At 40.5% G+C, this 24,996-nt stretch overlaps 1 protein-coding gene across 1 annotated transcript in view; it reads right to left on the bottom strand.

Annotated features, from left to right (window-relative positions):
- The window catches only part of AHRR (aryl hydrocarbon receptor repressor), a gene marked incomplete at both ends in the record, with an annotated part of 67,027 nt that extends 46,220 nt beyond the window's left edge, over positions 1-20,807 (bottom strand). The window contains 2 exons of the mRNA XM_084259997.1: positions 12,567-12,748; positions 20,746-20,807. Of these exons, the coding sequence (XP_084116123.1) occupies positions 12,567-12,748; positions 20,746-20,807 (244 nt within the window). The remainder of the gene's footprint in view (positions 1-12,566; positions 12,749-20,745) is intronic.
- Positions 20,808-24,996: the final 4,189 nt, after the last annotated feature.

Genomic DNA, 24,996 nt, shown 5'->3' with positions numbered 1-24,996 from the left:
ATGTTCTACAACTATACAATTAGTAACGTGGCTATGAAGCTGCTAGTGGACTAGAAAAAGGAAACTTAAAACATGCTGCCTTTTGATCTAGATCTTTCCTTGGTTTTGATCCTCTTTTCGCAACTTCTTTCAGCTGTTTCCAAGACGTAAGTAGCCAATTCATGTTGCAGGTTCAGAGGTAAATGGGAATAGCGGACACTTTATTTATTAGAACAAAGAACTACAGGCAGAGATTTACTTCCTATATATGCCTTCCACTTGATATATTCCATGCAGATATAAAAAGGGAATGCATTGAGGGGATTTCAGTGGAATTTTAGGGATGCAGTAAATCCATGTGATATGCATTTGGCAAAGCTGTTATGTAGCCTCAGACTTCCACAAGAGAAATTATGGGCTTCTTTGAAGGATGTTTTAAAGTATGTTTGTAATTTTTCTTAGTAAGCACTCAATCTGGTTTACTGATACGCATTCTGCTTCTACCTCTACTCATATAGATGTCAGGATTTTAAAAAAATTATCAATTGTGCTATCTGCATGATTTCACCAAAAATTATAATCAAATGAAAGCTACATTTATAAAGGGAAATTTACTGTGACTCATCTAAAAAAAATATTTCATTTCATAGTGGTGAATGTTCAGAGCACAGATTAATATGCTACTGCTACATTAGATAGAGAGGAAAAGCATCTCTGTTAGTTCAGATTTTCTTTCCAACAACATAAAGAAGACACCAAACGAAATATAATGAAATGAAAAAAGGTCATTTATAGTAATCTATTGAGCCAAATGGTAGGATTAATCACATAGCAAAATGAGGTAAGCTTTGCAGAAACCAGTTCCCATCTCATGATTTCCAAGCATCTAAATAAGATCTAGTCACAGCCTAGAAGGACAGATGTCTCACGGATTCAGCTGTATGAATCATGTGACAAATCATAAACCTTCAGGTTTGACTAAATCATCAATGTATTTATTTACTGTCATACTTGGATAAACTTCCTTGCCACCTGTAGCTCTGTTTATAACTAATGAGATGTTTGTGCTGGAGGAACTGGTGCATGACCTGGGCATGATTTCAGGAAGGGCATTTCATCCATAAAGGGCAACATGAAGAAAATGAACAATGGCTGTAGGAGAATGTCAAAACTATGGGAAGAGGAGAGATGATTGATAAAAATAAAGACTTGATAGACAAGGATTATTACAATTACATGGCTGTAATGGGAAAAAGATGGGCATAGAGATGCCCACAGAGGTAGCAGAGCAAGTTGCTCCTTCAGAGAAATGGACAAGAAAAAGAAGCTATGATTTCCAGGAAGCACAAATGCTGCTGGTTGCCTGTGATACAGAGGTTGCAAAACGAGGAAGATACAAAATTTGGGCAGCAGTCTGTGCATCATGTTCAGAAGGGAAGTTACAGTCCAGAATGGTGGAGGGGGACAATATGTCCCCAGGCTATAGAGGTAAGATGGAAAGAGAAGGCAGAGCGTGGTGGTGTATGATCCCAGGGAGATGCCCAATGCCCAGGACTGAGGCTGTCCCCAGTCCACCCTGGCTTTGGTGATGGAACAGACATTAGTTGGGAGGCCCTGATAGACCTGATGGACATGGGGAGTCTTCATCCTTTGGGGAGTCTCCGTCCTTTAGGGAGCAACCAATCCTTGTGGCACCTTCACTGGTGCTTCTGACAGTGGATGCTGGAGCAGCAGTGATGTCAGCAACCAAATGGACAGTGTGTTTAGGATCCTGTTCATGGGCAGCATTCAGACAACGATACACCAAACTTTCAGAAATTATGCAACAAGGAAGATGGAAAGGCATGAACCAAAGAGACTTCAACCTTCTCTAAGACCATAAGAACTGATCAGAATGGAGAAAACCAATTATTAAAGAAATCCTGAGAAGTGGTGTTTGAGAGTCACCTGACAGTGTCCACACTGAAAAAATGCCTCAGGCTGCTACTCAGAAAAGATGTCAGCATTGAGTGTTGTGTGGCATGAAATAGGACCTTCCAGTCATTGGGGCAGGTTTTCTGGTGTAGTAACTAGGATAACCAGGGCTACCTACTTGAATTCTAGTGAGATGTTTTGTTTATTGCTAGCATTTAATTTAAATTTCATTTGCTCGTTTAAAACTCATTTAAAACTCCAAGCATGGTATGCAAAACAACCCTCATGCATCCCAAGCAAAATCAAAAAAGTCATTAAAATGCTATCAGTAAACAAAATTTAAATTGAATTTATTGGAGATTACATAAAATCTTGAGAAGACAGAATGAATTACAGAAAACCTCAGGCCACACAGCCTTGACATCTTGCTTGTCTTGGTATTGTCTTGTCCCCATGCTAAGTTATCCTTCTGGAACTTTAGGGCTACTAGAGATAGAAACACACTTGGCCTCTCAGATTAAAGAACTGGTCACTCACTGACAAAGCACCCTTATACCTAGGGATAGGTATAGGGATACAACAGGCACATCCAGGCAATGCAGAGCGAGCAATACAAAAACCCAGTGAGACAATACTGATGCCTGTGACAGGCAGTGGTCTCAGGGCTTCAGGGGCCACACAACTAGAAGGGCTTTGGGAAGCAGAACAAGAAAGACACTTTTAAAAATGAAACTGTTGTAAGTAGATAACCAAGCACATCTGAGAGTGGTTAATAGATAGAAAAAAATACAGCACAAAAATCTAGATGGTGGAAGGCAGTTAAGGATCTGGCTATTAATCTTTATCCTCTCCCCTCCAGCCAACCCTGCACCTTCCTACCCCCCTCCACCCACCCTGCTGCCTACAATCAGTAAACCTATATTTACACTTGATCTATATTAGGTACAAATTTCAGATGAAAATAATAATAGGGAAAAGTGCTGATAATTTATAATAATACCATTTTGTCTAGGTTTGACAAAACTTTGCAACCTCCACATTTCCTCCAGCTCTGTGTTTAGCCTTCAAATGTCATCTTGTTAACTTCTCAAGGTCCCAGCAACCACCATGTACTGCTAGTGAGACATAGGAGACAGCATTTCAGAATATCATGAACTGACTCTATAAAATTACTAGAAAGTCCAAAAGCTAAATAATATTCTTATAATTGTTTAAAAGTCTTAGAAAGGAAGCAGTCTTTTAGATTTGTATCCGAATGACAGGCTCTTAATTCAAGATATTAATGGGTTTGCTCCCAAAAGCCTCGTCAGAAATAACTCTTGACTACATTTACACTACTCTGGAAGAGTTGTCTTCAAAGCAGTGGTTCTCACCCATCTCCATCCATGCTGCTGCCTCTGGTTAGCTTGCTGGATTTTGCCTGAAAATGTGATAAATTGCAAGGAATGCGATAGCAGGAGGCACCTATATGCACTGAAACGTGTTCTCACCTGGGCAGAACCTACACTTGCAGCTTTCCCTCTCCATGGACCACAAATTGTCATCTTGAGACCTGCTTTTGCAGAGCCAATGTAATTGTACAAAGATTGGAGTTACCTGATCTGGCAAGCAGCACAGATGCATGTCTGCACTGGAGATGATGGAACGTAGCACAGAGGTCCTAGACCTTGCTCTAAGAAGATTGTTGAGGGCACACAGTGTCTTTTGCTGCTACATGCAGACAAGAGGATCTTGAAAAAAACTGTTTCTGTATTGGGATGGCAAGGCACATACTCCAGTAAGCTGTGCCCCTTAGAAGGACTTATGCCCGAAGTGACATGGCCACTCTGCTTCTTGCTACAAGACCCACTCTAACATCCACCTTGGGTCAGAGATATCTCCAGAGCTTCACCATGTGCTGCAAGCCAAAAGTAAGGCAACAACAAAGTGAGAAAAGAGACCAGGAGAACAGTCTCCCACACCATTCTCTAGCCTAAAACTATTTGTCCTGTTTGTCTTCAAAGCCCTATGCAATTATATTATGCCAAGCTAAATTCCTTGTTCTGTTGGATAAGAGGTATTGTCTTTCCTTTAAAACATATCTCTGTTTAAAATAAGAAACGAAGTAAATCATTTTCTTGACAGTAAAGAAACACGTTTCCTCTCAGAGATTGTAATCACTCATGAAGCTGAGAACAAGTGTAAACCAAGCCAAAGTTCATGCCTGAGGGAACGCTTTCCTACCTCACATCCACTGCAGCAGTGATTATGACAGAATTATCGCTAGGACCTTCTACAATCACTGCAGTTGCTAGCAATGTCTGGGGTAAAAATACAACCTTTCCTAAAATGAAAACCAACCTTGTTTCCATATCCAAGGAAAACTTGGATTATAGTGGAACTAAACCTATGCTAATTTCTTTCTCAGTCTCCAACATCCAAACCCAATTTGACTCAAGAAAATGGGGTCAATAAAAGTTCATTCATTATAGTATAGGATAATAGAATTTGACGTATGAGGGACTACGAGGGTATTTCAACAGCTGGTACCAGGCCATACCAAGGAGGGTCTTAGATGCAGAGGAAGGATTGAGGAAGCATGGTGCTTGAGCAAGATGAACATCACTGAATACAAAAGACGGTACATATATCAGTCTACCAGCTTAAAGGGCCCAGTTTTTTCCTTGTCCCATACATACATTTACTTACATCTATGCTACGTGAGATGCATAGCGTGACCTAACCAAATGCAACCAAGCATACAAGCCTACCACATCAGAATGGTTAAAAATGACTAAGCAAGCTGAAGAGAGATAAAGACCTGCACTTAGCAGCTCAAAGTATTTTGGGGACTTCCCCTAACATTGGACCAGTACAGCGTTTGTGGTTTGTAGGAATACCTACAAACCCAGCTACTCTGTGTGTCTTTGACCATGTTGCCTGGTTCTGAGTGTACTTCTACTTTTGCTAGAAACAGTGGAACCCTTCCAGTGCCACATGCCCTCAGGGGAAATCTAACAGTTGAAGATTTCCCCACTGTCACTTGTCATTTCCAGGTCCCTGGTTTTGTACTCAGACACGCCAATACCAAGAGAAACATTGAGGCCTACAGGGATGTTCGCTTGAATGGCATTCAACGACACAAAAATGGTGTAAGGTGCAGATCCAGAATCACAAGAGGAAGTTCTGCAAGAAGAATCGTAACAATGGTGTATTTCCCAGAGACACCACAGTCTGTATTGACTTCATCCCTCTTTGTGCAAATCACTGGCTCAGCCTAACTGCTCTGAGATGATGATGTCTGGCAATATGAACAACCCACAGCACATGACATCAGTACCCAAGGAGTTCCAGGAAAGATCTGACAGTTATTTATAATTAAGGTCCTTTATTTGCCATTGCCCCAAGAAAATAGTTATGGAATTTAGACCCAGTCTCAGAATATGACACTTAAGATAGTGTTGCAGTAACAGACTCCCATGGTGTTCAAAGGTGACAGGAATTAAAGCTATTCAAGAATCCTCTTCCTAAATATAGGCTTATTCTGAAGTAAATCCTGCTCGCAAATCTACTCTCCTTCTCCTACAAAACACATATAATTTTCAGCAAACTAAAAAGAAAGCCAGCTACCAGAAGGAGGTCCATCCTCTTACAACAAGGCACAAAGAGGGAACGTGGTCCTCTTCCAAGAGTCAGCAAAGCTCTCCCAAGGGTCAGATTGATCTCCAGACGATTCAAGACATGTAACACAAAGCAACCTCAGCTATTTGTCACATGGAATGGATGGTGTCCCCAGGACACAAGTGAAAAAGAAAAAAGTGAAGCATTGGTGTATACAATATGTCACAATAAAATGGTCTCTCTGGACATTAAAAATATAAAAAAATCTAGTCAATATGATCCCCTCTTTGAAAATGGGTAATGTAGGGGAGACTCAATACGCTGTTGCTTCTCCAAAAATTGGTCCCACCAGATCTCAGTAATTAATATATGCAGCTACCCTCCCTAAAGTCTTGATGCTTGTACTAAAATTTCACTGATGTAGTATTTTAGCCCTTGATTCGATAATGACTTGCAGACAGTAGGTCTTCCTTCAGAGATTTACTTACATACCACTGCCACAGCAGAACACTTTTTCCTCTTTTCAATACTATATTGTTATAAGGATGGTAAAATTATAGAGCAGTAGACAGTGGAAAATGTTTCTTTCAGGAACACTCCTCTTTTGGCTGAAACACTCTGAACCCTGTGGTAATTTGAGTGGATGATTCAATACAGTCACAGGAATAACCTTACCTGTTACCCACTCTTGACTGTGAAAATTCCTTCTCAGTGTGGGTTGTGGAATATGCTGCCCCAAAGAATCCTAAACAGCCTAAATGCTTATAGACAAGCCAATAAACTATGATGGAGGACTACAGCAACAGATACCCTGAAGGCATTTTTTAATGTGTGCAAGAAGAAAAGTCCTTATTTATCTTTCAAGAAAGGAATCATTCAGGCATTCCATTTCAGAGGACAGCACTAGGAGTGCTGCAAATCTGCAGAATGTCTTTAAAAACCAAAGTAGTAATTGTTAAGCTGGTCAGATACATTGGGGACTTCTTGACGCAGGGTATCAACTTCAACCCTAACTAAGCAGAGAATTACACCTTACATTTATAACTCAAAGTACAGGTTTCATCAAAAACCTCTTTGATCAACCGGCTTGTTGATAATCTGAAAGTCTCTTGTTTCTGTAATGGAAATCAATATATAAATCATACCAAGAAAAGACTGGTAGGAGTGAAAAGAGGGAGTCAAAGAGGCATAATTCCAAGATTGTTGATTGAGGTATTTTATCCTGTTCTCAGTGTAGCCTCTCATATAATCTTTATTTGTCTTTTTCACATCTTTTATTAGGTTGCCCAGAGAAGTTGTGGGTACCCCTTCCCTTAAATGTACGTGGCCAGGTTGGATGGCACTTTGGGCAACCTGGTCTAGCGGAAGGTGTCCCTGCTCATGGCAGAGGGGTTGGAACTAGGTGGTCTTTAAGGTCCCTGCCAACCCAAAGCATTCTGTGATTTTATGATTATTTTACTTTTTCTATATCGAATACAAAGGCCCAAGATCTGAAAGAGTCCAATGAAAGGACATGAAGATCATAAAGGGACTGAAGCATCTCTACTGTGAAGAGAGGCTGAGAAAGCTGAGACTGTTCAGCCTGGGGAAGAGCAAGTTCAGAAAGGATCTCATACATGTGTAGAAATACCTGAAAGGAGAGCTTAAAGAAGACGGAGCCAGGCTCTTTTCAGTGCTGTCCAGTGACAGGACCAGAGGCAATGGGCACAACCTGAAACATAGGACATTGCCTATGAATATCAAGAAACACTTTTTCATTGTGAGGGTGACCAAACACTGACAGAGGTTGCCCAGAAATGCTGTGGAGTCTTCATCTTTGGAGATACTCAGAAATGGCTCTAAATGGGCAATCGGCTCTAAGTGGCTCTGCTTGAGTGGCAGTAAAGAGTGGGAAATCTGTCAAGGATATGTTGCCATCTTACACTAAATTAAATATCTTCTACAACTGGACATATGGATAGGAAGAACAGTAGATATACATGTCTCTATAACTTTAAAAAGGTTATTCATGCTATCTCACAATGTTTTCATAAGTAAACTGAAGAATCTTGTCAGAAGGGGGCCCAAGCTTAAGAAATGATAATCTGAGAAAAGTTATCTGTTGCTGTAAAATGGAAGGATGTATTGCACATACCCTAGATTAATTAAAAAAACCTAACCAAACAACCCATAAAACAAAAGCAGAGCAACAAAAATTATTACATAAATTCAGACCTTGAGAAAAAAACACAAAGGAGTAAGGCAGATCTGTTTTGTCTAAAGAAGAAAAGACTGTAGGAAACTTGGGACACCTTCACAGATGTAAAAGCAGAGGGCTATGAGAAAAGGGAATAAGCTGTTCTTCTACAGAAGGAGGATGTTGGAGATTGCCAAGGAAGGCATGGAGTCACTCATGTTGTAGATTTATGAAAACTTTATGCATCAGGTTTAGGCATAGTTGATTCTTCATTGAGGAAAGCGCATTACAGGCCTGTTTCCTAAAATGTTACATTCTGTGTGGAAGAAGACGACATAACATTTATAAGAAGTTTCTCTGATTCTGCTGTAATTCAGTTTAAAAATACGTAATTAACTTCAGCCTAAGGCAGGTCAAACAATATGTCCCCACTAAATTTCGAAAGACCTGGACTTCAATTTTAATATAAAGTTTACAGAAACCTTGAATATGTTTATGCACAAAGTTAATCCAGGAATTGTTACATTTAAGCACCCGAAAATTTATCAAATTTTCAGCTTTGAAGATGAAATGAAACCTGGAAGTAAGTAAATACAGAGAAGGCACTGAAGTCTGGAAGGAAACAAACACAGTCAAAATAATACTGCAAGGGAAAATTTTATTGGGAAGACACTGGTTTTGTGTGTGCATGCCTGTGTCTGTGTTTCCATATGTGGAGGTGTGTATAAACACAAAATACACACAGATGGCAAAAAATAACATAAACTACTAAATTAAATTACTTTTTCTCTAAATGATGTAGTGAAGGATTTAAAATACCCTCACTTCTCGAATAATCAAAAAATTAATCCACATTAAGGTGTCTATATTTGCCATCCAAGACTGTATTCAGCAACATTAGTTATCATTTATTAGGCATGCTTATAGCTAGAAGGATTAACCTTAATGAATGGTATGTTGAAGGAAAGTTTGAGTGGCCTCCTGGTATAAGGTCAGTTTCACTAAGAATGGAACAATGAGGAGCTTTAAGTTCTGGTTGTAACTGTGTTGGCCCATCTAAATTGTCATAACAATTTTCCTCACAGATAATGGGAAGGTTAATTTAGCTGTCACTCAGAAAGGATCCGGGATGCTAAAAGAGCAAGGTGCCGTTCTTTTTTACATCGATTTACAAAGTTAACACCTCTACTAGAAGGGAACAACTTAAACAATCAACAAAAGGGACTCCGCTTTGAAGCGGAGCAAGACCACTGGGGTTTTTTTGACAGTGGAAAAACTGAGAAATAGGAGGTGCTAAAGGATATATTGTCAACACTGGTAAAGGAAGGCAGACTACAATGAACCAAGATGGAACATGGCTGAGGCCCAGCAAGCTCAAGTGGTCACAGCCACTAAGTACCATTCCACTCCCACAGGAGCTCCACCCAAGGCCAATTTTTTGTCAGGGTCAAATGACCAGCACAGCTTCCTGTAGCAGTTGATGTATTTCAAAGTACTGGTTTAGATCCACTCTGCTGTTACACAGGAGATCTGGTGAGACTGGAAGGTGAACGCTGCAAGCCTTTCTACAGTGCACATCAAGAAAATGCAAAATGACTAAATGCATATAGCCATGGGGGGAGTGGGGCTATTAATAGAGACACTGCCAACTGATAGCAGAGATACCAAGACTGTAAACCAAGTAGGCAGAAGAATTGTTCTGAAGCCGAAGGAAAACATTTCTGAGAGAGGGAAACCCACCATAGTGACTGATAAACTGAATTTTAGAAAAATCTGTCTCAACTAACAAATCTGAATTTTGGAAAGGAACCAGGCTTTCGCTTAAATAACTTTAAAGATGAACTGGCCATGTACTTCAAGGTACTGAACTGTCACGGTGACCAAAGAGGCAACAAATGACTGATGAATATTCTCTAGGCTCTAATAACTGTTTCTCTGCAAAATGATTTTCATACTTGAAACCAGTATGGTGAGGTCACTCCATGCACTTTAGTTGGCTATTGATCTTTATAAATACAACATTTATGCTACACACCCGACTGTTGCAGAGTAGTTACTGAAAGGACATCTAGTGGTTAGTAAATGAGTATGTCTAGAAACCGCTGGGATGGTTAAAGGTGTGGAATTGTAATTGTCCTGGGAATTGCTGAACTGTTACAGGTCGAATCTGCAACATCACATGTGAACTTACCTGCCAAACAACACTATTTCAGGGGGGGTTTGGTGGAAAAATAAAAGGCAAACTGCATCCTTACAAGCACTTGAAAAAAAGCCAAAACCATTAAATCTAAGCTTAACTTCCTTCAAACTCAGAGAACAGTCTTTTAAACAGAAGATGCACATGCCTGTGTGTCACAGGCTGCAATTTTGAACGTTCTACATCTCCACTGCATGTTTTAGGAATATTGGCTAGCCGAACAGAAGTCATTACAGATATGTTTTGCTTGATATTCAAGCCAAATTTCAACTTGCTTATCATTAATCCTGGGGTTCTCTGTTGTGCCACTCTAAAATATCCTAAGAAATTCCTTCCCTTCTTGCTTTTCCTATGAAGACAAACAGCTGAAGCATATAAATGGTACACATTTGAGCTAATTTCACTCTTTTATTTTCTTTTTTTTTGTCCATACAGCTTTATAGTCAATTCTTGCCTGTGTTTATTCCAACCCCCTTAATGTGTACTAATGCCCTTGTGACCAGGAGATGCCCACAACAGAAAGCTGTATTCCAGATGGAGTCATGCTGGTCTCATGCAGAGAGGGGATTATAACCTTCCTGTGTAGTGACATGCTGCCTCTGGGCAAACAGACCAAAATCCACACTTGGCTTTCTTGTTTATGTCAACATATCGTATTACAAGCATAGAACAATTTGCTGACCACTGTCCCTCTTCGATTATTGTTTTTCTGTTCTCGTTTCCAGGTTTCTCTCTTCTGTTGAACATCAGTTCCTCTGGATTAATTTTCCCTGAGTGAATTAGTACGGATTTGCTAGCTCAGTTTTTCCAGATACATTTTTTTTTTATCCAATTTTATAACATCTCTTTATGCCACTGCTCTGTTCTTTGTCCTCACAGTGTTTGCAACAGCTCACAACTTAGTACCATCCTTTGATTTAAAAAGCCACAAAAAACAACTTTTCTGCTCTTCTATCCTCTCAGTATAACAAAGATCTAAACACTGGGATGGATTTTTTTCATTGCTTTTTGCCAATGTTTTTGTTAAAAAAACCCAAATAATCAAATTCTGCCTTATTTCTTCACAACAAGGAAGTAGATTTGTGATGTGCCACGGAGCTGAGGCTGGAGCTCCTGGTGTTACCTAAACATCAGCACCCGTTCCTCATGCAGCTCTATTTCCACAGCTCACCTCTCCTCCACTCCACCCTTCTGAAGCTCCAGGCTCCTCTCTTGTCTTACAATGGCATGTAGTTTCCTTCCTTTACTATAAACAATGCTTTCTGTAACCGTAGTTTCATGATGTAAACATTTAAAAATAAGAATGAAGGGAGGACAAACTATGTGTTCAATTAGGTAATTTAGGGATTAAATTAAATGAAATCTCTTGAAACATGGGACGTTTCAGTGCAATGAAGCCTGGCTTTACTTGTTTTCCTTTTACCCCTTCCCTTTTTAAAAAAAAAAGGAGAAAATGGACTGTAGAAACTCCAGCAGAAGAATAGAGAAGGCATCTGAAGACATCTTGTTGCTCGTGAATCCAGAAGAAACAAAACCAGAGCTCAAGGGGAAGGGGCTGTAACATTCAGGTACATGTTCAAAGGGAGAGAGGCACTCCATATACTGCAGGATGCTGGAGGCTGGGCAACCAGCTGCTGCAGTTTGACATGGGAGGCCCCTGCTCTCTGTAACATCACCATCTGCAATCTGATGTCAGCTTGTAAAATGACCCGCAGTCTGCCAAAGCCTCTTCAAAAATCTGCTATTTCTTTTATACTAAAATATTTTTTAAAAAGCAAGAAACCAACCAACAGGTATCATTCTTCAGTAAAAAAAAAAAAAAAACCCAAAACAAAACAAACAAAAAAGGCTCCCTTGCATAACAAGAAGGAACAGTGAAGAGCAATAAACGAAAAATAATGTCCATTAATAAATCTTTGCAGTCCACCTATAAATGTTGGTCAATTATACTCCTTCAAATACGGGTATGTTTGGGGTTTTTTTAAAAAAACAACTCTAGAGATTATTTTCATTGTTAAATCCCTAATCTGGATTTTGCTGTTGTGAACTCTTCAGCAGCAGAAGCAACTGAAAGCCTCTGGGAATTGAGAAGAATTCTTATGATGAAGGTCTGAGCATGCACATTTGGCTTTCGTAGTGCAGCATGCCAGACAGCTACAAAAACAAAGTGCAGCCTACTACAGCTTTAGTCAACTTCAGGTCTCACTTATCCTGAAAGAAAGTGACCTTTTTGGCCCTTGAAGCGAGCCTGTTTCCTCTTGGCATAGAGCAAGCACAGGTAGGACAGTAGTTGCTTGACTTCAACATTGTACTTAAACAGACATTGCAAACATGCACAATAATAGCTTGAAAAGGTGAGTTCAAAGTATCTACAGGTATTACACCTGCCCCAGGCCTGTTTGCTGGTTTGGGGATTTTGCAGTCATGTTTTCCCATTTCCTAAAGCCTGCTGAGAAAGGGTGGGGGGTGATCCCATTATTTGGTTGAAAACACACCAATGACATAGGAGGAAATATACATTTCCAACACAACATCCCCCACACAAAACAAGTTCAACAGTAGATCTTAGTTTTGTTGGGAGTTTTTTTGCTTCCTTTATCAATTTAATATTACTTGTTAATTTTATGTGGGATTAGTACAAAGGAGCAATAAATTAGAGGGAGACTTTTAAGGAGATATTGATATCTTAAAGAGACCTACCTTGAAAGAAACTTTTGACCCGTAGATAGCTGACACTAAGGCGCAGGACAGACAGCTTGTCCAGCTTCGATATGATGTCAGGTGGGAAAGGCAAGAGGCTGGCCAGATGGTCCAGTTCCGCGTTCAGGCGGTCCCTGTGTCTCTTCGAAGGATTGGATTTTTCATTCCCAACTGCAGGCCTTCTGTGGTGGAGAACACATTTTCGATTACCTGTTTTACCTCCAAGCAGCACAAGTGGAGACGGGGATGTTATCTGGGATCGGGTAACAACTGGCACATTTAACCTAGCTTCTATGAAAAGCTTCCATCCCCCACCAAAAAAAAGAGATCTACTGGTCTGCATTTGCTGTTGTACCAGGAAGTGAATGTTGGTCTCCCTTTTCACACCTGCCCAGCATAAAAAAGATGAAGAACTGATATCTCCCTGGATCCTTTCACCTTAGGGGGATGGGCACCGTCTTCATGTTTTAGTGAATAGTAGGAAAAATAATTTCTTATCTATGTTGTACAAATGAGGATCAGAACAGAAGAGGAAAATTACCATGACTAATGCATGAACCCATTCAATACTCGCTGTGTTCTTTTCAAAGCATCTTAGTGCTTTCCATTTAATGATTCAAAGTTAACCTGTGGGTCAAGGAGATAATCAAGAAAAGAGCTTGGCTTTAACCATCATTTTCAAAAGTGTGGGAAGCAAGGTGAAGGGACATTCTTTCCCCAGGCTCAAAAGTCCTGTGAACATTCTAACATTTACCTTCCTACGTCAGTAAGATAAGATTTTGATTGCTCTCTTATGAACACTGATATTCCTCCCAAAGCATAAAGACTAATGTTAGTGGGATTTCTAAAACAAGCATACCTAATCCATCCCCACTTTGCATCACTCTCATGCAGTGGACAGGACCAGAAGCCTCAGAAAAACCACCATGAAAATGCATTAAGATGAAATGTATCACAAATGACGAAGCTCAATTTTGGGCTGTCAACTGATATTCTTCTCACATGTAAAATGCTCTTCTCAGGAGGGAGAACAGGAAAAGCTGGTGCACTTGCACACAGTCATGGAAACTTGATTTCCAGCATGACAGCAAGGAATGGTGAGTCCTGAAGCACAGACTTGTCAATTAAGCAAGTAGACCTAAGTGGTAGGTTTGAGAAGGTAATTATCTCCAGCAGACAGCCATTGCTGGACCCAACAGTAAGTAAAGTGCATTACCCAAGAATAAGCCACAGGCCACAGGAGCTATAAACTACACAGAGTCATGATCTCAGAAGGAATTCAGCAGCTATAGCTGAGCTAGCATCTCCCAGGGGACTCAGTGCTGTGCCTGCTGATCCTACTCTTGCTCTCATTCCAGTTCTTACTGTAGAACATCACCACATTCCTCCTGAGGCAGCTTCTCCAGAATAAGAAACACTGAGAGGGAAACCAAGCAAAGGAAAGATGGAAAAATAGTCAAGAATTGGAGATGGTGGGCCAAGAAAATACAGGTGTGACAACGGTTTCCACTTTGCCCTAGCTAAAGGCAAGAATCATAATTTTCTATAGCTTAGCTGGTGCACCAGTGGAAAATTGGAATAAAACTAATTATCTGTAGCACATTGCTACGCATTTCTGTGCTCCACATGTTTAGTGTATTCTTCAAACATATTTTAATTTTGAGTATTCATATTTCACAACGTGGTTAAAGGGTTAAATTGCAACATTTGTGTGTTCCCCTCTTACAGGTACAATCTTAATTTAGCATTGTAACTGATTAAAAAAGATATTGTGCTTATGAATGGTTAAATAAAAGAGAATGTTTTGTGATTGCTGACTTAGCTGCTAATTGAAAGCCTCTTAAACCAATTTGGGTAGGAAAAATTCATTGCTATTTTTGAGACCCTTTTAACAGGGCAGCATTGATGGACAGAATGAAAATATGTTTGAGGTAGGTGTCAGCGAAAACATGTAATTCCTGCTTTTTCCTTCAAAATTACCAAAACTGGTATGTAGCCTTTCAGTAACACAATGAGTTGCTTTCAAAGACACGAAGGAGATTTTGTGATTGGAGTGAATAAATAATTTTCCTCTATTAGAGAGAACAAATACCCAACAAATAATGCAGTCAACAAAGAAGGAATAATCTTTTTAACTTTTCCAGAGTTAGTTGTTTTTCAAGAAAGGGTGTTCATATTAGGCACTGATATTTTGGAGTAAACCCTGAAGCTCAGCCATCCTCACTATGACACCAAAAGGATGTCTGGTCTCTGGAGAGCAGTCATTTTGTAGGAATACAGCCTTTAGATCTGTAGAAGCTAAAGAACATAAGGTTTTACTAATTGCTCTTTATACCTGAGAACCCAACTGAAGCAAGGAAGCAATTTAGGATGGAAAAAAATTAATTCCAATAAGGGAAATTAGACTGATTGGTTCAAGGGGCAAAAAATGTCAAGACTAACATGGAATAGAAATAGAAGATGTTCAAGCCTATGCATCACATTAAATGGTGATTGTTCTATGCCAGCAAGGTTCGTTTTGAGGCATATATGTGGACTGCATTTGCAGTGAGTGTTAAGGATCATTTTTCTGGAGATTGCATGGAACATGTAAAAAGCCTAGAGGAGAAAGTACAGGATAGAGCCTTCCTGAAAACTCAAGGAAATGATTCAGTAAGGGAGTGAATCCAAACAAACAGGGATTTGATGTAAATGGTATTTAGGTGCCAAGTGGATGTAATTTTAAACAATGCAAGCTCCATGGAAAGTCTATAGCTATCCATAAACAGAAAAAGGCAGTCAGGGACATTCTTTGACGAGGCCTCTTGAGGAAAATGGAAACTGTAGCCCTAATTTTGAGCTGAAAGTAGGTGGTGCTGCTCATGTTTACGTTAAAGCAGGGGCTCTCAAGCTGTGTGCGTCAGGCCTAGCACTCACTCTATCTACCATACCTCTTTCCCCCTGCTTTTCACACGACGCTGCTACAGTAATTAAAACAAGAATGCCAGTGTTTCCTTCTTCGCGTTGTTAAATTGCCCAAAATCTGCTCCACTGCACCAAGCACTTGTACCTGTACGAGAGCCATCTCACCAGTCCCTGTCCCATAGGGACTGTGGGTGTGGGAGCTGGTGCAGAGGATGTTTTCTGTTTCAGGGGTACATAAAGCGTTGAGCCATTTGCACTTTAACGATTCAGCATGCTCGTGACACACAAACCCAGACAACACCAGTGTAAACCAGTTTGGTGAGCTTGCAGAGGAATTTCCTGCAGCTACAGCTCTGCTGTTCCCTACCCTCTGAGAGAGCCCTACCCTGTCAATGAAAAGTTAATGAAAAGTACACTCTGATTAAGTTTTTTAAGTATGCTAAAGTGTTAAACCAGCAGATGATCTAAACTGAGAAAAATCTAATCATTTACTATGATGGCAAGCTTTCTGTAAGAAGGGAAAGGGAAGAGTGAGACTGTGAGATGAAACAGATAAGCTAAGTGCAAAGCAACAGCAAGATGATTATCATGAGCACACTGACCAGCATGCACAGCCACGGAGCCACAGGGACCCTGGCAGAGCTGAGTGCCAGATGTGTATGTGCAGATGTTCACCGTCTCCAGTGAGCGAAAAGGGGGCCCTTTGCCACCTTCTTGCTCCTCTGGGTTTTCACAGCAAGGAAAGGTGAAAGCAGAACTAATGGTCAAGAAGACATGACACTGGCAGAGCAGATGAGAGGTGGGATACCAAGTAAGAGGAAGGGCTGTGCCACAGAGGGCCTTAAAATGAGAACTAAGAAGCAGGAGAGAGCTGTACCTCCTGAGGGCTCTGTTTAGCCTGGCACAGGGATAGTTCTGGCTGAGGTGGGCAGCCTGGAGCAGTTATAGATACACTCGGAGCTACAGCAGCTGTAGCTTGCCTTTAAAGAGCTGTAAAATGTTACAAGAAATGTTTTGTGAAGGCAGTGAGTTTTACAAGATACTGGGGTGTGAGACAAAGAGGCGGTTGAAGCTCTCAAATGGTAGCTGTCCTGAAGTGCTGCCTTAGCATTTCTACTCTATGTATTCATTTCAGCACACTGATTTGAGTTTGAGGTTAAAAACAAGATCTCTTTAGCTTTCACATGCTTGAATTACCAGTAAAATGTTAGATTTCCACAGGAAACAAACACTTGGTAGAAAATATTTCCTTTAATCAAAGCTAAAGGGTGGAAAAGTGTAACTGATGGAAATTTTTCTATTGGTCTGAGCTCCAGGTGTTTGAACTGGTTCCACAAAAACCAAAATTCTTTCATGTAGACCACATTTAATGGGACTTGTTTGGAAGTTTTCTGGGGCAAAAGGAGAACAGCTAGGGGTGGTTATATACTGGGGGAGGAGGAGTGTTATATATTTGCGTGTATAAAAGCAGAACTTGAACCCAATGTATTGCCTGAAGAAGGCAACCTGTTGAAGTAAGTCTCTCCTAGTTCTGTGTAGGGAAGACCGAAACATATTAGGTCTCCTGGAAAAACAAGTTTTCCAGTCTTGTGTAGCTTCTCCATACATTTTCATCACTATTCTATAAAACTACCTCAGAATAGAATTTATGTGCCTGAAAAAACACGGAAGTAGTGAGCAATAAAATTCTGTGACATCCTGAATTAAGAGTCAGCCGCAAGGTAACCACTTGGCTTGACAACCTGATAACAAAAAGCTAATGGAGAGGCAGAGAGGTGGCTTCCTGGGATGCACCAAGTACAGGTGGACGTGAACATGCCAGTTGTTCTGCAAAGGGGAAAACTGCTCCTCTGACTTTTGAATCTTGGCCTTCAAAAGGACTAATCCATTAATTCCTACAGAAATCCAAGTATCCTTTTCAGCCTGGCACCTGAACTCACTTATTCTTTTGTCAAGACAAAGTTAAATTTCTAGAGATTATTTGTGTAAAAAAAAAAAGAGAGGAATCATTATCAGGACTGGCCAAAGAATTGCCATCATATTTTTCTCTCTCTTTTTTTTTTCTTCTGTGAAAAATTACGTTTTATCATATTTTTCTCTCTCTTTTATTTTTCTTCTGTGAAAAATTAGGTTTTACAACTGAACAAAACCTCTCCCAGAATAGGTGGCAACATCTACCATGGTTCATTATGAGAATGACGGGGGGGGTGGGGGGGGAAGTAGAACAATGCCATGGAGGAAAATGTGCTATGCTATCCAAAAAAAAAAAGAGGGGAAAAAAACTCAAACTGTTTCCAAAATGGTATGGCTTTAATGAAAATCATGCTTAAATGCTATTCAATTATTAGGCTATGCCTGCAGTCCTAAACTGAAGATAAATGATTTGGGGCAGCATAACAGTAAGGATACCTCAGAGCCCTGAAATGTCAGTAAAGTCTGCAGGACTGGAGGACAGAGACGGTGAAAGGAACTCTGTCCACCAGTTGGTCCTGGGCGTTCAGAGTCTCTCCAGATCAGTTAGGAAGTCCCTGAGTGAGGGAATGAGCACAGGAAAGGCTTACCAGAGACCAAGCCCATAAACAGATAAGGTTTGAGGAAGAGACCAGTCTCGCTAAGAACTGAGAAATCATCCTCAGCAAGTGATGAGTAACCAACCACAGAAAACAGAGGGCCATCTCCACCACGGGAGCTCAATAGTCTAATAATCCAAAGCATACGATTGACATTGTTTTAACCAAAACCAACTTTCTTGATCAAAAATTTATATATTCTGGCTGGATAAGATCATGCTCAAGTACCTGTACTGCAACCTCATAGCAAAGCTACTTTCAAGGTTGCATTGCTGGTGATGGCTTGCAAGGTTAAAACTTGATTCCATCCAATTCAGTGAGAATTCGCCTCTGATTTTGTTAAAGCTGGAATTTCATAAAAGGCTCCTGAGACTATTTACATCCTTGGATAAAAAGTGGTTTTCTTAGCATTTGTCTAGAAGGCATCTTCATGAGAAGTTCTGTTAGTTATTATATACACTCCAAAATTAATATGCTTAATGTTTCTCAAAGCAACTGCAACTCTCCTTCCTTTCTCACAAAAGTTATGATTCATAAACAGTTCTGCACAGAAGTAATTTCATGCACTGGAGCAATTCCATACTTCATACCATTATAAAGTTAAATATCCACATCCATATACAAACAGTAGTGCAGAAATGTTATATACGTTTTGGATTTAGCACTCAGGTTTTGCAGGAATAATGATTTTCTTATGTTATCTTTGTCTATCAAAATTGTCACCTATGATATATTTTACACTAAAATAAATACTTTTTTAAGTGGGAACAAGCTGTTCATGTGCAAATTCTCTCTAAAATCCAACCAAAATTAACATATTTCACCTAAACATTCAGAGCAACTGCCCTTTGAGTTTAGACCAGTATATACAATTTCAAGCCAACTGAGTTATTTTTAGAAGTTCTGAACAACTGAAAGTAGGGAAATCTATTGTAGTTACCTTCTCATCCTTAAATTGTCTGTGAAGGCCACCAGTGTCAGTTAATAATTGTAACACAGTGAAAACGTGTGTTTCATAACCATGTAATCAAGTGTAACACAGAAGATGCGGGATGATTGTATTAAAAAGCTTCATTTCACAGAGTGGTTTATGGCATCTGGAAATCATTTTATATTTGAGTGATAGGAACCTTTTTTCTTCTCCTGTTTCAAGCATCTTGTAGCAACAGCTTCCCACCACTTTGTTTCTTTTTTACTCTGCTGTCACATGTACAACTCCTCTCTCCCACTTTTCTCCCAATGAAAGTGATCCTGTAGTAAATAGCGGTTTGAAAATGATGCGTTCTTTGTGCAGAAAGTGAGTCACCAGTCTGCTTTTTCAGTTGGCTGAGCTGACCCACTTTCCAGGCTCACACATGTTGGACTTAGTGATGCCCCAAGCAAAGCTAAGCCAAGGAAGGGGGAAGCGGGGGGAGCACAATGCCAGCATACTGGTGCCACTCAATGCACAGCTTCTCAAAAGGCTCCTTGAACAGATGGTGGGGAGCACAGAAGCACAGAGCTCCAGCCCATTGCCTAGCTGAGTCATAGGGTCATAGAATCATAGAATGATGGAATCATAGAATGCTTTGAGTTGGAAGGGAACTATCATCTAGATACAACCCACTGCCATGGGCAGAGACACCCTCCCCTAGACCAGGTTGCCTAAAGCCCCATCCAACCTGGCCTTGAACGCTATCAGGGAGGGGGCAGCCACAGATTCTCTGGGCAGCCTGTGCCAGGGCCTCACCACCCTCATAGTAAACAATTTCTTCCTAACATCTAATCTTAATCTACTCTCAGCTTGAAGTCACTACCCCTCATCCTATCACTACATTCTGTGGTGAACAGCCCCTCACCCACTTTCCTTTAGGACTCCTTTAAGTATTAGTAGGCCATACTTAGGTCTCCCCAGAGCATTCTCCTCTCCAGACTGAACAAGCCAGACTCTCTCAGCCTGTCTTCTTCATAGGAGAGGTGCTCCAGCTCCCTGATCATCTTTGTGGCCCTCCTCTGGACTCGCTCCATCAGCTCCAAGACTTTCCTTTACTGGGGAACCCAGAGCTGGACACAGGACTCCAACTGGGGCCTCATAAGAGCTGAGTAGAGGGGCAGAATCATCTCCCTCGAACTGCTGGCCACACTGTTCTTGATGCAGCCCAGGACATGTTTGGCCGCCTGAGCTGCTAGGCCACGGTGCTGGCTCATGTTGAGCTTTTCATCGCTCAGCACCCCCAAGTCCTTCTCCTCAGGGCTGCTCTCAATCCATTCTCCACCCAGCCTGTTGTTGTGCTTGGGACTGAACAGACCCACATGCAGGACCTTGCCCCTGGCCTTGTTGAACTTCATGTAGTACGCATGGGCCCATCTCTCCAGCTTGTCAAAGTCCACTGGTACCTTGTGGCTACAGAAAGGTGCTGTTGCTCTCTGCTCCTGACGGCAGCGTACTCTGCAGTACGCTACAGTATGCACCACAGCCACCCATGCCCTCCTCTCCCTGGGACACCTAGTGATGGGTAAGGACAGTCTGACCCATGCTGGGTCATCATCCTTTCTGGGGCCAGCCTTACCCCTGAAGAGTCAGCCTCCTGAACAGGGGTTTCTCACTGAAGAGAAAGAGATTAGATCTCTCCTATGTCAGCAGACCATGAGAGATAGGGACTCCTACCTTATTTTTAGCACATACATTCAGAGGGAGATGCCTCCTGATGAATATGATACTTAACTGTTTCTGAATGGGTTTCCTCCTTTTCCTCCCAGCATATAGGCATTCCCCCGGAGGAATCATTGTCTTGATGCTGAAAAACAAAAGGAATAGGTTTCTTAGTTTTGAGATTTCTGTGTTTAATACCACTGTACAAAATGACAGCACCAAGAAAGTTCACTAGAGGAAAATGTTTGTTCCTTGAGTGTGGCATTCAACAACACTAAAAAGCACACTGGCATTAGTTAAGATAGAAGCTTAAGGCTTATTCCAATTTCCTACCTTAATATTATTAGAATATTGATGTTCATATTCAATTTTCATTTTTTCAAATTAAGCATACTATACATGGTATAAAAATGGGTATAAAATACATCCTGTTTACTCGATATCCAAAATTAATTTTTTTACCTTCTAGGCTCATTTTTAAATTCAGCTAAACAAATAAGAATGACTGATACTACCCATCATCTTCTGCAGGGAGCATTTCACAGCTTTTTTAATACACAGGAATATTGTCTTCCATTACTGACACCATGATAAGTAGGATGCAATTATTCAAATCAGCGTTTTTCCTGGTCCTCACATCCTCATTTTTAAGAACTGAAACATATCTGTCGGCAGCTCAAGAAGCGACACAGTCTTGTGGTTAGCATTAGGACCCAATGCAGTGCTGATGGAGGTGACAGTTTTTAGACTAAACTCACCCTTATTATTGTTGTGTTTGAACATGGTGTTAGCCTTAGAGACATTGCAAGCTCCAAAACAAGTCCTTTCGGTATGCTTCAGTCTCCTGGAGATTAGGTGAATATTGAGGTCTCCTGATACTCTGTCTGAAAGGGCACTTTAGTCCTGCTGTGTGCTGCTCAGCACTGGGTGCATGCTGCCAAAGAGGTTACTATCTCTCAAGAGTATTTGCTGCTCTGTGTAAAATGTAAAATTATGAGGACCTGCTATGTCAGGGAATCGAATCCCATGCTACTGAGGACACCCGTATCATGTAATGCAAACCATAAACCTACTGAACTTAATTTAAAGATTCTTTAGAGGAGCTTTGCTTTTCACTCAAAGACAGCTTTTTGATAACTAGAAACATTTTGCTTTCCAGCTTAAATTTGTTCATGGTCATTTTATGCCCATTTGTTCTTCTGCCAACATTGTCTTTTAGTTTAAATAGCTCTTCCTCCTCCATTGTGTTTACCCATTGGTATATTTTTAAATATCAGTCATATCTTCAGTCAGCCTTTATTTTTCTATTCTAGGAGAACCTAAACTCTTTTATTCCCCCCTCATGTTACAAACTGTTTATTCTTCCCATCATCTTAGAAGACTTTTCTATCTCACTTCAATTATTTTGTCTACACCATGGATAAACGTATTCATGCACAGTTTAGTAAGGAAAATATAAAAGTATTTCATACATGCATGTATACAATTACGTATTGACAAACCATTAATTCTTTATAGGAATTATCTCACGTGATCTTTGTGTGACTCTGCATTTTCCTTTTTCATAGTCATTGTCAAATTCATGGCTCACAGTCATCCTGTGGTCACCTAATAAGCACAGTTCTCCATCCTCATGCGTAACTTACAATGAATACATGCACAGTTTATGGAGAAAAGCTACATTTTAGTGCCAAAGTGCCTGGCCATCCCAATCATATAATTGATCTCCAGTTCTTTTTTTGTTATGTGAGAATTGTATCTTCTGCTGCATTGATGGCCCAAGGAACTGAATTTATTGCTACACCCCTGGTTTTGCATGAAATTTCTTAGTAAAAATATGATTGTCTCCAAACTGTTGAGGAACTCTGCTTGTAGTTTCCTTCCTGTTCTGTCATTTTCCTTTCAGCACATGCTGTTGAGCCGGTTTCTTCTCCCAACCCTTTCAATACTTCACTAGTCCTCCACAGCAGAGTCCTTCATTAAATTCACATAGATTAGGTCTACCATATTTCCCAGATCTGTAAAATTTTGTTAAAGTTCTCTAAATCTACATGCCATTTTTATTCCACTACCCAAATAACCACAGCCATTACTGGTTCTTTCCTTGAGAATTCATGCTAAAATGATGCACAGTATAGAGATCAGAGAAATAGGTCGGGTGGTAGAAACACCAATCATTCTTCAGTTAGTGCAGTTTCAGGTATAAAGTTCTTCCAGAAATAAACAAAACCTCTTTTTTTTTTTTCTTCACTGTTACTGGGACAATTCCATGTGACTTCTCACGGGTGAACAGCCTGGCCAGTGATGACGACAGACTACGGAGCAATACATACTGCTCCAAGTTAAGAAACTTTGTTTATCCCACAGCTTTTGCTTCAATAAAGCCTTCTTGTCACCTTCAAAGACCTTGGTAGGCTAGTCCACAAGCTCACTTTTTGTGACAGTCTGCCAGTTTTTAAGATTTCATCTACCCTGCTGGGCTTTCTGCTGAAATGGAGTGGAGATGCCAAAATAATCACCACAGTTTCTTTTGAGATCTTACATTAAAAGGTATTTTCTTTATATTGTAATGCTTTTGGGTTCTGAGTCCTTCCCATTCATAATATGAATCTATGACTCATAGTTCATATTTCAAAACAGCATCACATGCTGGACTTCCCTTCTCTTGCCTTCATGAGCAACATTACAAGGAGGAGAAAGACTTGGACAGCATAATTCAACCGAAAACTGAAAGTTAAGAGTTCATTCGATTTCCCAAAAGGATCACTTTGTTTTAAAACCCGTTCTGGTTCAGTTGATTAATATGTGACAGCAAATAGAAATAAATTAAAAGACGTCAGTATTCAGACAACTGAAAACCAGGAAATAAATAGCAAACAATATGAGCTGGAATTTATGAAGTGTAAAATGCTGGTTAGGAAAGATAAAGGCCCAAAGGAAAATTCACAAGTTACAACGCTAAAGAGAAAAGATAATGTGCTTTTTAGAAGAATATTATGAACAAAAGGAGCCTAAAAATTGTGTAGAGTGCTTATTAGATGGAGATGTCTTTGTTAGAGCTGCATGAAAGGTAAGAGTGTTCAACAGGTTTATTTCTAGTCTCTGAAAAGAAAGAGAATCATGCACTCGTGTCAAATAAGAATAAACCATGTACTCTTCAGGCTTTCCACAGGAACTTTCTACAGAATTAGGACAAGGGGTTACCACAGCAACCTTGGTATGAAGCACTGCCTCAGCGACTGAACACCAACGTCCTAGATATGTGTACGGCCGAGAGGTTCTTCTGCTACTACTGCTAACGCCAATAGTGGCATGCAGATAAAACGAGTTTGAGAATGAACATACAGGAATAAAAACCAAGTCAGAAGGCTCACAGCTAGTGGCTCTAAAAATACAGCTGACAACAGCCCTTGAAGTTGTTGAGCTGCATAGAACCATAGACCAAGGGAACATTTCATTTAAAAACCAGAGAGGAACGCGTATTCACGGTCCTGCCTGGACCATGCCCTCTTCTGATAGACCGTGAGCTCTGCTCCCCACCGCTGGGACAGGACAGACCAGCCCTGCCACTGCAAGAAGCCAGAGACTCTTTTTCCTCCCAGACTACCAGCCTCATGTGCAGCTGAGAAACAGGAAGAAGTTGGTGGGACAGCACCCAGCTTCTCAGAACAATTCTGTTCTTTCCTTTCTCTTTCTTTTTCTCGCTGTCTATACTTGAGAGTCCTCACGTACTCCTCCCCTCTTTGAGGGAGGATGAAGATGAACCCATAGCAACAATCTTCCACCCTGCCAGGAGCAGGACAGGGGGCTTCCAAGCTTAAGGAACTTCAGGAGAAGGATAGCTAGGACTGAAAGGAACAGAATTGCTAGGAAAGGGCAGATGTGGGCCATGATTATTCCGTTTCTTATGTCAGATGCTTTTAATCACTGCTGACATTAAGTTGTAATGAATCTCTGAACATTAGGGAAATTCAAAGGACTGAAAGACAGCTGCTATATGGCAATCTTCAGAGAAGGGAAACATAATGATCCAGCTAAGCCCCAGATGAGGATACTGACATCCATTCCAAACAAAATACCAGAAAAACTGATAAGAAGGACAAATGACATCACTTAACAGCACTCTATGGAATATCCAATTCTTTAGAGTGAAACTTACTCACTGAGAAGTTATCACCTCTAGCTGATAAAGGAATTAATTTGTAAATCATTTAACTGAGCAGCATAACATCCTGATTTCTAAAAGCCACAATGAAGTTTTATACTGCACAGTTTCCAGAAGTAAAGAATCAGTCAAAAGGGAAGGAAAAGGGAAGGAAAAGGG

The sequence above is a fragment of the Gallinula chloropus genome (assembly GCF_964237585.1).
Source record: "Gallinula chloropus genome assembly, chromosome: 2".
NCBI classification, from domain to species: domain Eukaryota; kingdom Metazoa; phylum Chordata; class Aves; order Gruiformes; family Rallidae; genus Gallinula; species Gallinula chloropus.
This window is presented reverse-complemented; position numbering and strand designations above follow the sequence as displayed.